Source organism: Poromitra crassiceps, assembly GCF_964638095.1.
Source record: "Poromitra crassiceps genome assembly, chromosome: 7".
Classification (NCBI taxonomy): Eukaryota; Metazoa; Chordata; class Actinopteri; order Beryciformes; family Melamphaidae; genus Poromitra; species Poromitra crassiceps.
In genome coordinates, this window is record NC_139628.1 from 39,259,086 (window position 1) to 39,271,984 (window position 12,899).

Consider the following 12,899-nt stretch of genomic DNA (forward strand, 5'->3'; position numbering starts at 1 on the left):
GCCTGCTAGATAGCGGGCAGCGCGAGCTTTCACACACAGCCATGAAAGTTGTTGCTGGTTTTTAAACCAATCGGCGGGGTCCGTTGTTGCAGCCGATCAGTGGCAGCAGCCCCCGCAGTGCCCGCCCCCGTGGGTGTGTCCCGCCGCCTCGCCGTGTTTGGTCCGCCGGCTGAGGATCTCGTAGGAGCAGTCGTCACCGCAGCAGCCGGACATGCTGGGCGAAGTGTCGTCGATCTCAAACCTGGAGGCGCGGAGAGAGAGGGGGTCACGTGAAAACGAGGCTTTTGATTGATTGAATTTATTATGGATAAAAAAAAAAAAGACAGCAAATCAAGCAAAAGTGCGGACACTTATTTGGTAAATGGTAAATGGCCTGCATTTATATAGCGCTTTTATCCAAAGCGCTTTACAATCAGTAGGTAGTCTACATTCACCCATTCATACACCGATTGCGGCAGGCTGCCACGCAGGGTGCCTACACACCATCGGGAGCAAGGAGGGTTAAGTGCCTTGCCCAAGGACACAACGACGGCAGCTGGGAGGGAGCGGGGATCGAACCGCCAACCCATGCGTCATTGGCCGACCCGCTCTACCTCCTGAGCTAAAGCCGCCCCCCAGCCTGGTCCCTGGTCTTAAAAACAGGATGTACAGTTACAAATGACATAGAATGAACAACAGATCAATCAAGAAAGAAAAACAAGAGAGTAACAGTACAAGCAGTACAATTTCAGAAACAAATTAGACAAAAGGCAGCGCCCACTACTCGAGCTTACCGAGTAGGAATTTTTCCAGAAGGTTCTTAAAACGGCTCAAATAATTCACAGTCTTAATTTCGTTCGGGATCTTGTTTCCGAGGCCGGAGGGAGACGGACGAGTAGAACGACCGAGTTCATGCTTACAAATATTGACTCAGGTGCTCGAGAGTTGGGGAAAGCAGAGAACCAAGTTAGACTGAAAAACAGAGTGCACTTCATGATGTACTCACTGTAAAGCTTCCCTGAAGAACTGGTAAGCACCGTGGTTGTGTTTGAATACTGTCAACATCACTTTCTTCATCTGTGTACTAGAGAGAGGAAGAGCAAGAAGACAAATCGAGAAAGATATTGCCTTATTATTGTATAACTGTAATGGAAGTGACATATTTCCAAAACCACGCACCCTAGTTGCACCTGGTTGTTCGTCCACACTCGGGGCAAATATCTGAATTTCAGATGTAATCACACCCATAAGGGTACCAGTGGTTTTTACCTATTAGCGATGAGCTGTAGTATCTGGATGAGGAACTTGCCCAGTCCTTTCCTCCTCACTCTGCTCTCTAGCTGCACCTCGTAACTGCAGATTTAGACAACGGGTTAGACCAGTGTGAGGAGACTCCGATCAGCGAGACTCAGAGCTGATTGGCTGTCTCGTGGAGTCATGTTGAGGTCAGCATGTTGGAAAATGTTTCGGGTACCAAAATGCACAAAAGTGAAATATCGCTCCTGCCACAAATAAATGCTACTGTGCTAAAGCAAAGAATCGCTTGAAATCCACAAACAACGGGGTATCTTACCAATAAAGAACTTCCTCCCCGCACTCCACGTCAAAACGGAAGTGGGAGAATGCGACGGGGGCGGAGTCTGCGTCGCGGGCCAGCAGGTACCACGCCCTCTCGTCCTTCATCTCCTCCCTCTTTTCCCTCTCCTTCCACCCCCACTCGCTCTGCTCATACCTGCAGCGGGGCAGGTTGGAAATGGGTCAGCACAAACGTGACCTGAAATGCTAATTTTACCCCCCCCCCCCCCCCGGAGCGTTTTACCCATCGGCCGGCCCCGGCGCCACCACTCAAGACGGACACGTTTTCTAAATGGAACAAATTTCAGTTCTGAGCGACAGCACCCATTTGCCAAATTGCGAGCTTCACAAATTCTGGCAAAGTTTGAGGAAATAAATTGTAGTCACCCCGCCCCCCCCCCCCATGCCCCCTTCATCCTTCCTGCCCTCGCCCCATGCCCTGCAGAATTCTGTCCCCATCATTTTTCAACTCCTGCCTCTGTTCTCCTTGGTTCCCCACAGGCTCCTGAATCTGTACGGTCCAATTCATACTCTGATACAAAGTGTTTCATAATGTCTGCCACTTCTTACTGGGCAGCAATTTGATGTCACTTTTGTGGTCGGCTGTACACAAACAATTTGTCAGTCGCCTTTCTCCTCGCGAATAATAATGCCCATTGTTTTCAGCGTCGCCCACTCCACACCTACAATTCATATCTATGCAAGCCTGCCTATGCAGCTGTGTAAAGGAGGGGTCTGGACTGCAACTACTAAGAATAGAACAGAATACGTACAGTGTTTGCATGTTGGATCTGGTGAGTTCGTAGGCCCACTCCACAGACAGGGGGTTGAGGGTGGAGACTCTCTTACACTCTATCTGCAAGTTCAGCCTGGACAGAAGGACAAGTTAACATGGTTAGTAACTGGGCGTCCGGGTAGTGTAGCGGTAGATTTCCTGCCGACCAACACGAGGGTCGCAGGTTGGCTGGTACGATTGGCTGGTGTCTGCAGGTGGGAAGCTGTATTGGGGGTATGTGTCCTGGTCGCTGCACATACATTTGGCAATGTGGGCAATCTCTGTTCTCGGTTTCAATTTTTGTGCCGTTTTACGTGCGATCGGGCTGGAACTTTCAGGGGGTGTAAAGAGCACCCATGCGGGTGACCTGACAGAGCTCAGTGATGTCATCAATGATGTCATAGTCATACTAGATCCACATTTTTCTTCTCGCCAATTCTCAATGGCTTCCTTGTTTTGCTCAGGAGTACAAAAAAACTTTAACTGGCGATTTTTTTACATTTGTTGTCTGCGCAGCCCACCACACAACAGCTTTTAGCTATGTTTAATTCAAGGAAAATTACACTGGTGTGTGGAAATGAACGGAGCTTTTCCCCCGTGATGGGCGTGGCCTATTTCATGCAGTGTCTCTATAGGGCGGGCGAGGCCGCGCAGTGGCCGAGCTAGGGAGCACACGCAGCGGGCGAGCCTAGGCATCGAGCATGCGTAGCGCGCGAGATGCCTAGTATCCTAAAACTAACTTCACTGCGTTGCACACACCACTGATAACGCTGCACGAACATGAAGTATAGAAACCTACGCGATAGTAAACATAACGTCACGCATCGACAGTGACACATATTAAAGCTATGTTACGTCAACACAGAAAATAAATTTGCTGCCATGTTACATTACATGGAAGGTTCTCCATGGAAGATTACTGTAACAATTACAAAATTCTGTGACTTTTCCAAAACGTTCAAGGATTTTACCAATTCCATGACTTCTCCAGGCTTGGAAAATGAGATTTTGAAATTCCATTACTTTTCCAGGTTTTTCTATGACGGTGGGAATGATGAGCATTTTCTGGAGAACGTGCATGTGATTGCTGAGTGCGCAAACTGTAGCTTGTCCGTTAAAAACACTGGCTACAGCTTACCCTTCCTGTTGGCTCTCTGTGATTGGTCAATCACCCTTCTCTTTCTTATCCTACTGTGTGGCTGTATCTATGTCACATGTCTGTCTCCGTCTCATCTGCTTCAGTCTCCCTGTTCTTCAGTTGCTGTCTCTCACTCTCCAAGTAAAACAGGGATATGTCCTGAATCTGATACTGGTCCTATATGTACCAGACCAGTGGCTGTGTGTGTTGTGTGTTTGTGTGTATGCGGGGTGTGATTGCCGACTCAGCAATTCCACAATGAGCGCGTCCTTGTCTAGTGTGTGTCTATTTGCGAGTGTAAGAGAAAGAAAAGATCGGGGAGAGAGAGAGAGAGAGACAACCACCCCTGGCAGAGTTTTTGGACCTACTCTTCCCTCCACGTATCGAAATGCAAGAAATATGTCGTTCATGAAACACCGTGTTGCAGGCCTTGAATAAGAATGCATTGCTTACCCATTTCTGTCGTACTTTTTGAAGACTGGGAAGGCAGCCAGTGGGTCATCAAGCTGTGACAAGTATACAATTAAGAGACTTTCACACAAACAAACAAATCAACATCAAGTCTTTTCCACCTTAAAAGGCCTGAATCACATTCTGAAAGATACTGAATACATATTTAAACAGTGGCATTAAGTCATCCGTAAAGTCAGCTTTTCCTTGGCCCTGGGAATAATCCATAATGGCGCTTGTCTCTTTGCTTCGGTTTTCTCAAATTAACAATACTCCCTTTTCCACAATAGGGCCGAGGGGAACTTGCCATGGGCGATTTGAAATGTTTAGAAAATAGAACTGAATGCTCCATTTGTGTATTTGAAACAATCGCCCAACTCATGCTTCCTTTCTGATGGCAACAAGATCGACAAAAAATAATAACAGAAACGTTGCTTTGGGAGAATTTGTTGCATTCCTGCTCTGTTGGCAAGTTGACAGCGGACAGAAGCAGGAGGAGGCAGAGAGGGGACAGCACATAACACAGGTCAGGCCACAGTGCTGCAATTACATGAGATGTGTCCCGTTCTGCAGAGCCACAGAGTGCCCCATTTTGGGACAAGGACAGTGACACAGAAACCAGTGAGCCCAGGCTGGCCCTGTTCAGGCTGGTTCTGGAAGACACTCTTGTCTACAGTGGGCTCCAGGCGGGTGCAATGGGGCGAATTACTTACTCCTTCCTGCCTCCTAGCCCTTTTCAAGCGCATTTGGGAGGAGGAAAGGGGGGGGGTGTTCTAGGACAGTGATTCCCAACCCAGCCCTCTGGTGGGCTGTGGCGATATTGCAAGTGAGCCGTGAAATCATTACACTGTATTTCTTTTTTTTTTACATTAATAATAATTTAAAAAAGAATGCCCTTGAAAACTGTAACACTGAAAATGCAAAATGTTTCAGATGCCGTGTTAGTGACTGTGGAAAATAAAAAGTGCTCTGGCAACGCATTATTTGGCCCTCCATGTTTTTTTATGGGGGCCGCGAAAAAGCTTTGAGATTTTCAAGTGGGCCCTGAATTAGAAAAGGTTGGGAAGAACTGCTGTTCTAGTAGATTGGCAGGATTTTAAAAATGATGATCATCTGTTTAATTATGCAGAAATAAACATATGGCACTGTCTTTGCCTTTTCCGGTTATGCACATATTATTAATTATGGATGCGATTAGGGCAGGGAGGGCGATCACAGTGTCTGGTGTCATTAGATGTGCCCATGTGTTATGACACTGTAACTGAAGCGTGGATGAAAAATCCAAGTTTACGATACAGTGCCGTGATCTATACAAGCCTTATGGAGAGCCTGCAACAACGTAACAAAAGGTCAAGTGGTGGACACGTTTATGCAGAGCACTTTACGGTACCGTGACTGCATTCATTTCTAACATGCGCAGCCCCCATCCAATGCCATTAATATCAACTGACAGAGCTAGTTTGCAGTACATACTTATTTCATGACTGTAAAGGTCTTTGCACACACAGTTCGCTTGTTCTTCGTATGCGTTTTCTTAATCAGTCATCTGAACACACAGACGGGTCCCAGCTTGCAAAAAGCTACTGACTGATGCGAAAAACGTCCAAAAACTTAAATGACGGACGTAATTGTCGGACTTGGACAAAAAAACTGACTGTGTGCAAAGACTTTTACACTCCCAAAACGATGATAAAACAGAGAATCGCTGCTCCAGCCTCACTGGTTCATCGCGCCCGGTGCTCTCACCTTATTGGCTGCGTCCACCTTGGCACAGACGGCATCCATAGCTGCCCTTTCCTCGAGGCGCCGGGCCTTCTTCTCTTTCGCTCTGTTGGACTTCCTCTGGACACAGGAAGTGAGAGGTAGGAGGAGGGAGAGAGAGAGCGAGGACACGTGGAATAGAAGAAAGGGAGAGCGAGGAGATGTGGAGCGATAGAGGAAGGTGGTGAACACAAGAGAGGAAGGGACAGAAGACGGACAATGGAGGGAAAGATCTGTCAAATCATTTTATACACCCAGGTGGCTCAATAAATCAAGTTCTCTATACCATATGAGAAATCATGTATCTAGAGAGTGAGCATGTTTATGTAGATATTGACTATGGAGTTGGTTTGAAAAAGTTAGTGCTGGCTCTGTCAATCTTTAAAGGTGGGTTGGCATGCTAAGCTGCGTAGCATCAAACGGTAAGAATAGATACAAAATGTCACTCTTCTTCAATGTGTCTTCAACTGAACCAATTTGAGACACTTTGAGAAGATCTATGCTGTAAACTAAAATGTGTTTCCATGTTGGTTTTGGTGGTATTGTAAAAAGTTTGCAAAGTAGGAAGGGAGCACGTCTGCCAGTTATCTGTTCCACTCTGCACAGAGGAGAGGAGACGGTGATTGATTTGCTCAATCTGAAATTCTTTTATGCAGCCAGGTCTTTTCGTGCACAGCCAAGTCCTCCTCATAAGACAAAGATCAAACAACGCAAAGCAGGCCAGCAGCTCCACAGACAAGAGCACCTGTGCATTTGGCAAACTCTCAAAAAGGTGTTAAGCTGCTAGCAATTCAGCCCATGCTTTTGAGTGCAGTTTGAGGGGGGACAGAGGGGGAGTCCCTGTCTCTTGTAAGCAGTAGCATTTATGTAATTATGCTCCTTGTAAAGTATCATTTTAGGCTGATTCTACTGTTGAATCTTAGTTCATTTTCACCAATACCTCTCTTTCACTAATCACTGTATGGGTAAAGTATACTTCTACTCATAAATCCAATGCATTACTTTTACTGGACAATAAATATTTAGACGGGGGGGGGGGGGGGCGGGCGTGGAATTGAGGTATGGTAAGAATATTATTTGAATATTTCTGTTTTGTTTGACATCACACCTAACATTACCACTCAGTTCAATGAGATGAACATTAATTTGATTATTTAATGTGATTTTACATACATGGACCATATCATGATATATATTGATATTAAGAAAAATCCTTGATGATTATGATAATGATTATCATAATATTGATTTCAACCATATCGCCCACCCCTAAATTTACGACACCAGCACAGAAACCCTCAACCAAAATAACACCACAAATCATGTCAAAAACAAAACAAGACAATTGAATGAGTGAAAATCGTACAGAAGAAACAGTAATAGATATGCTAAGTTAACAAGAAGCATAGGACTTGAAAGAGATAATTTTGTTATATACACTCACAACAGTAATGTCATCTATACAGAATATCACTGGGTGAGGCAAGCAGTTGCACGAGGAGAAATATTGCTTTTAATAAAGTTTTAAAGTCTTGCTTTGATCTCTGATGCATTCCACGTTGTTGTTCTTCTTGGTATGAGATCTCAGTATTGGATAAATACTCTTGATACTGATATCCTCATTTAGCCTGGTGGCCATAGCTCATCATTAATATCCAGTGATGGTATCAGCTCTAAAAACAAATCACACTCTGGCTGCACTGCATCTAAAGCCCATGGCACACCGATCAAACATGATAAAGCCCATGGCACACTGATCAAACATGATAAAGCCCATGGCACACCGATCAAACATGATAAAGCCCATGGCACACTGATCAAACATGATAAAGCCCATGGCACACTGATCAAACATGATAAAGCCCATGGCACACCGATCAAACATGATAAAGCCCATGGCACACCGATCAAACATGATAAAGCCCATGGCACACTGATCAAACATGATAAAGCCCATGGCACACCGATCAAACATGATAAAGCCCATGGCACACCGATCAAACATGATCCAACAATGGCCAAAGGATTGAACATGTCAAATCTGACAAAGCTTCTGCAAACAAGGACAGACAGCCATGCACATCACCAAACAAACATCTGTGTTTGTTGTAGTAGAATGTTTGATTGGTGTGCCATGGGCTTAATGTTACTCCCTGCAAAGAACAGAACACAGAGCTACAAAAGGTAGCACAGATTGTTGCTACCATGTCTGTCTTTGCAATTTAAGTTACACTGGTGTCCACAAAAAAATGGCTGTGTTGTGATGTAATGTAATACTCCTTTTGAATGTGTTAGGTTAATATACCAGTGAAACAAACTAACTTCATAACAATGAAGATATGCAACAAGGTAACAATATGAACAAGGTTTCATTATGTGTTGAGATGATGTTTCATGCAGCAGATGACAAACAAGTGCGAATTAGCTTAGTGCCATAATTTAGTCCAGACAAGACCAGAGAAGGTAACAATTAAGGTAAGGACTAAGGAATGCATCCAATGCCAATTATAGCACAGAGAATTAACTCTGTACCAAGCACAGGAAGGCTACAGACTGAGCTAGGACTCAGGAAGCACGTGGATTGGTTTATCTGCAGTGCAAGTGACGGATAAACTCGGTCTACTTATCTAAAGTTGCTAACTTAAACTTGTGGAAACTAACTTATAGCCTTATGGACTGACTCCAGGCCTGGTTCCTGGTGACAGGTAACCTCTCTGTATCGAGCCACAGTGTGTGTCGTCGGTGCCGAAGAAAGCGGCACACTGGCTTGCTCGGTAAATGTACACACACCTTGCAATAAAAAGGGATTTAGCATAAATAGCTAACAAAACACCACTCATAAAAACTGGATTCCCAAGTGGCTAACTTAGCTAGCAAGCTAGCATTGTCACAACACATACAAGGATAACTTATCAACAGAGCACAGCCATAGGGCAGCGACAAAAACCACACACTTGCAGACTTGGTGGTAAACGAAATGCGGTAGCAATGTAACAATGCTGAAACTGCTATAAAAAAAAAGCCATGTGTACGCCGAGGATGAGGCTATCTGGACGGCGGCTAGCACAGCCAAATATGTCCCGATGCCAGACCTACATCCATCCACCATGGTCTCCCCTTCCTTCCCTCTCTCTCTCTTTCTTTCTCTCGCTCTCTCACCATCATGCATTCACGTTCCCAAACATTCACCTTTCATTAGATTAACGCTACCTCAATACCTCGCACGGACACGTTAAGCAGAAACACACGGATAACGTTAAAACTCACCCCCATTTCGCCGTGTCTTATCGATCACCTTGGAGAAATACACCTCTATTGTCCCTATGGTTACTGTTGCTGAATTATTAGTATCGTGACGAGAGAGAGAAAGGGGCCAGATTATGACAATGATAGTGTGCTAACGAGGCTAACTGGCTAGCACGGACCGATGAAAGGGAGCGTATCACCAATTAGGGGCAATTTGATTATGCCGTCAATGAAAATTTGGCTATTTAATTCGTCTTTGAGCCGGATTGGCGCCAAGAGTATGAGGCTGGATTTATTACAGGTCGCTTGCCCTTTCTTTCCTCTCTCTCTCTCTTCTCCGACGGTGGCGTCCAAGTGCCGCCTTCACGTTCTCCTGGTAGGCTCCAACTTCCTAGTTCGAGAAAAAAAACTTCCTAGATCGAGAGTTCGAGACTTGTCGGTGCTTCAAGTGCTTTAGTCGACAACTGGGCCCTCTGAGGAAGTAGTTTTTTGCGGTCGCTGTTCTTTAAAAATCGAGTGGTGCAGAGTTACTCGGCTCAAAAAAGTGTCACAAAACATCAGCAAAGAGTGAAAATAGAAACAAAACAATAAAAACATGACAGACATACATGACAAAGTCAGTTATAGAAGTGGCTGCACTGCTTAAAAACAACAAACAATAAAATATGCTAATCATTTGCATAACTTTTATAGCCACAGCTTTGCTCCATAACCCAAACTTCTCATTATCCCAGTCATATTTAGGCTACTTACCACTGTGGCATCAGAAAGACATGACATTCAGTGGACATGTTATCCAAACCACCCTTATGGTATCATAATCCTGGCAGTTAGTGCCATGTATGCGCTGATCTACAGAGCCACAAAAAACACGTATTTGACTTTCAAACAAAAGTCTCAGTGCTAAGCTGTCAGATCTCGAAAAGTTTCCTGGCAGCGGCGGGATTCGAACCCGCGCCTCCGAAGAGACTGGAGCCTGAACGCCAGCTGCCGCCTGCTCGGCCGTTCAACATTTCAACATTGTTCAACATTCAGCCAATAGCAGCTTCTCGTTTTCAACATTCTCAACATTTCTGGCCAATCAACATGGCGAATTCTCAACATTTTCAACATTTGTGGCCAATCAGCTTCCCCCCTTCAACATTGCGAAGGTGTGTTCTTCGAACACCTTGACTAATCACGGAGGAGCTACGGCTCAGCATTTGGACGAATCAAATGTTGGAGCGACACTGACAGGCACGCCTTTTCCGAGAGAAATCGTCTTTTTCCGCCAGGAATCATATCGTGTGTTACAGCGAAACGGTGAGTAACTAAAACTTTTACGAAGTTTCGTCGTCTCTTAATTCATGTTTAAGGTAAACTAGCTTCTCTGATTGTAGTGTTAGCTTAACGTAAACTAGCTGTCTGTTAGCCCAGTGATTCCCAACCAGGGGTACGTAACGTGTACCCTAGGGGTACTTGAGCAGCTTGCAGGGGGTACTTGGAAAGATTTGGGATTACAATTTATTTCCAAAATGATGGAAATCATTTCAAGTCATTTCATAAGCCCGTTGTTAAAATGGCATGTAGTTTCCCCCGACAAGTGTCAATTGTTACATTAGACCTACTGATACTGAAAATGGATCAAAACATGGAGTTGCTGTCGCTCCAGATTCAGGTTCAGGGGAGCGAGCCCCTGGTGAGAGAGACAAAGGAGGACAAAGGAGGCCACTGGCAGTTCAGTGAAAATTCGATTTTGTATTGATTTACTTGTATGTCTGCATATTACACTAAAAATTATACAACAAATGTAGGAGCATCATCAGGCATGAGTGAGGGGCTACTATATATATATATATATATATATATATATATATATATATATATATATATATATATATATATATATATATATAGGGGGTAGGCTACATGAGACAAAAAAGGTTGGGAACCACTGTGTTAGCCTACAGTATTAAGTACCAGCGAAGTACCAGCGTTTCTCCTCCCCTCCCCCCCCCCGACGGAGAACGGGAATGTCTCCTGTTTCATTGGGAGCAACACTGCTGAGTTATTTACTGTACTTAATATGACCAAAAATTCAAAGAATACCCTGAGAAGGTACAACTACCTCTCTAATTCAGGATATTTTTCACCACACACTGTAGGAACATGTGTTTATAAAGGAAATCTGATTAATTCATGAGCTATGTTGCAAACATGATTGATACAGTTGATCTGAAATTAAATGAGTAAAAAGAGATGGATAAACTGCATACCCTATTCCACATTTTGTTGCATATGATTACTACAGTTATTAAAAAAAAATCCAGTTTGTCTGATGCAGTAAACTTAATCTGTGTTTGACATAGGACATTTGAGGACGTCATCTTGGGGTTTGGAAGACAATCACCGGTAATAACATAATTGACAGATTAATCAATGATGAAAATAATCATTAGTTGTAGCCCTAATTACAATATTACAGGGCTGATGGTCTGCCTTTCATGTTCCAGCATGTCTGTTGTTTTTATGCATTTATGTCACCAAAGGCGATGTCTTCAAAACCGAAAACACACAAGGCTCTGGCAGACTCCGATTGGATCGCCCGCCTGAGGAAATTTGCCACTACTGGGACGTGGCCTTCAAATGAAGGAAACAGGCCAGCACCCAAACAAAAAAAGTGGCATGAGCTATATCAAAGGGTATGATACTTGGCAAATTATACTTATTTTACTTACTCTTACAATACATGTGTGCTCATAAGACAAAGATCCTGGTCCTATAAGGTAGTAAACATGTCTTAAGCTCAGCTAATAATGTAATGTGCACAGTTACTACTCAGACAGCAATGATTTAATCCATGCTCTATACATTTTATTTGTAGATTGATAAATGTCCATTGACCAGACGTGGACAGACCGCCTTGTTTGGTCAACCAAAGTGTGTCTGTGGATTCCACACTGAGAAGGTAATGATAGATAGATAGATAGATAGAGTACTTTATTTATTTATGCTCTGATGGGTTCACAGAGCACATCCCATTGTGTTGCCTCAAAGCACCCCTGTAGAGCCTCGTTTGTCTCTTGTGAGTGGAGGTGAGAAAAGCCAGGTTGTGATCTGATCTGATCTGCCGAGGGGGGGAAGTGCAGTGAAGCTATACGCATCCTTTACATTTGCATATAAAAGATCCAGTGTTTTCTTTTCTCTGGTGGGGCAATTAACATACTGCTTAAAGTTAGGTAGTGTACTAGAGAGATTTGTGTGATCTAAATCTCACAAAATCATTATAAGTGCAAGTTGGCAAATAAATGCACTGTACTGTGTGTTTAAGCGTGCGCACGTGCATGCTCATCAGTGCACAAATTAATTGGTGATGTTTCAATTGTAGGCTGCTGCGGCGGGTCCAGGTGCTGGCACTGTGAGGCCACAGACTGTTGCGGTGCCACAGACTGTTGCGGTGCCACAGACTGTTGCGGTGCCTACTGTTGCAGGGCAGACTGGCATGGGACACCAGACAGATGCGGGACACCAGACCGGCGTGAGACAGCATACTGGGCAGGCTGCTACTAGCCCATCACTGAATTTATCAATGGTAATTACACAGTTATTTACACACACACACACACACTCCATTGACCATGAATATTTGACATTTCGTTCCCTAAATTTACATCATGGCCAATTCATTTCATGATCATTTGCTTTATTAACTTACAGTTTACCAAGCCAAGATTCGGAGGGGCTCATGGTGCAGCAGCCAAGCCAAATTTAAATGTGGCCAGAAGAGTACATCCGGTAAGGATCTGATTTTATTGTTTTATTTGGTTATTTACATACTACTTCTAGACACAAGTCATACATGAGAGTGTCACTTCTCCCGCCAGGATTGCTGTGGTGTGTGCCTCTGCGTCAATGAGTAATTTAACTTTTAGTTTTAGATACGGGTCACACTGGTCAAGTTGACACTCAATTATGTTTATCTCTTTACAAACCAAT

General features: G+C 44.1%; 1 protein-coding gene across 1 annotated transcript; it reads right to left on the bottom strand.

The window, feature by feature from the left end:
- Window positions 1–59: 59 nt before the first annotated feature.
- naa40 (N-alpha-acetyltransferase 40, NatD catalytic subunit) lies at window positions 60–9,051 on the bottom strand. The gene is made up of 8 exons (XM_083640541.1): window positions 8,946–9,051; window positions 5,664–5,759; window positions 3,921–3,973; window positions 2,328–2,423; window positions 1,553–1,711; window positions 1,249–1,332; window positions 986–1,063; window positions 60–241 (listed from the first exon to the last, which is right to left on the bottom strand). The coding sequence occupies exons 1-8, from the start codon at window positions 8,949–8,951 to the stop codon at window positions 97–99; spliced, it is 717 nt and encodes a 238-aa protein (XP_083496667.1). The 5' UTR covers window positions 8,952–9,051; the 3' UTR covers window positions 60–96.
- Between the last annotated feature and the right edge of the window lie 3,848 nt (window positions 9,052–12,899).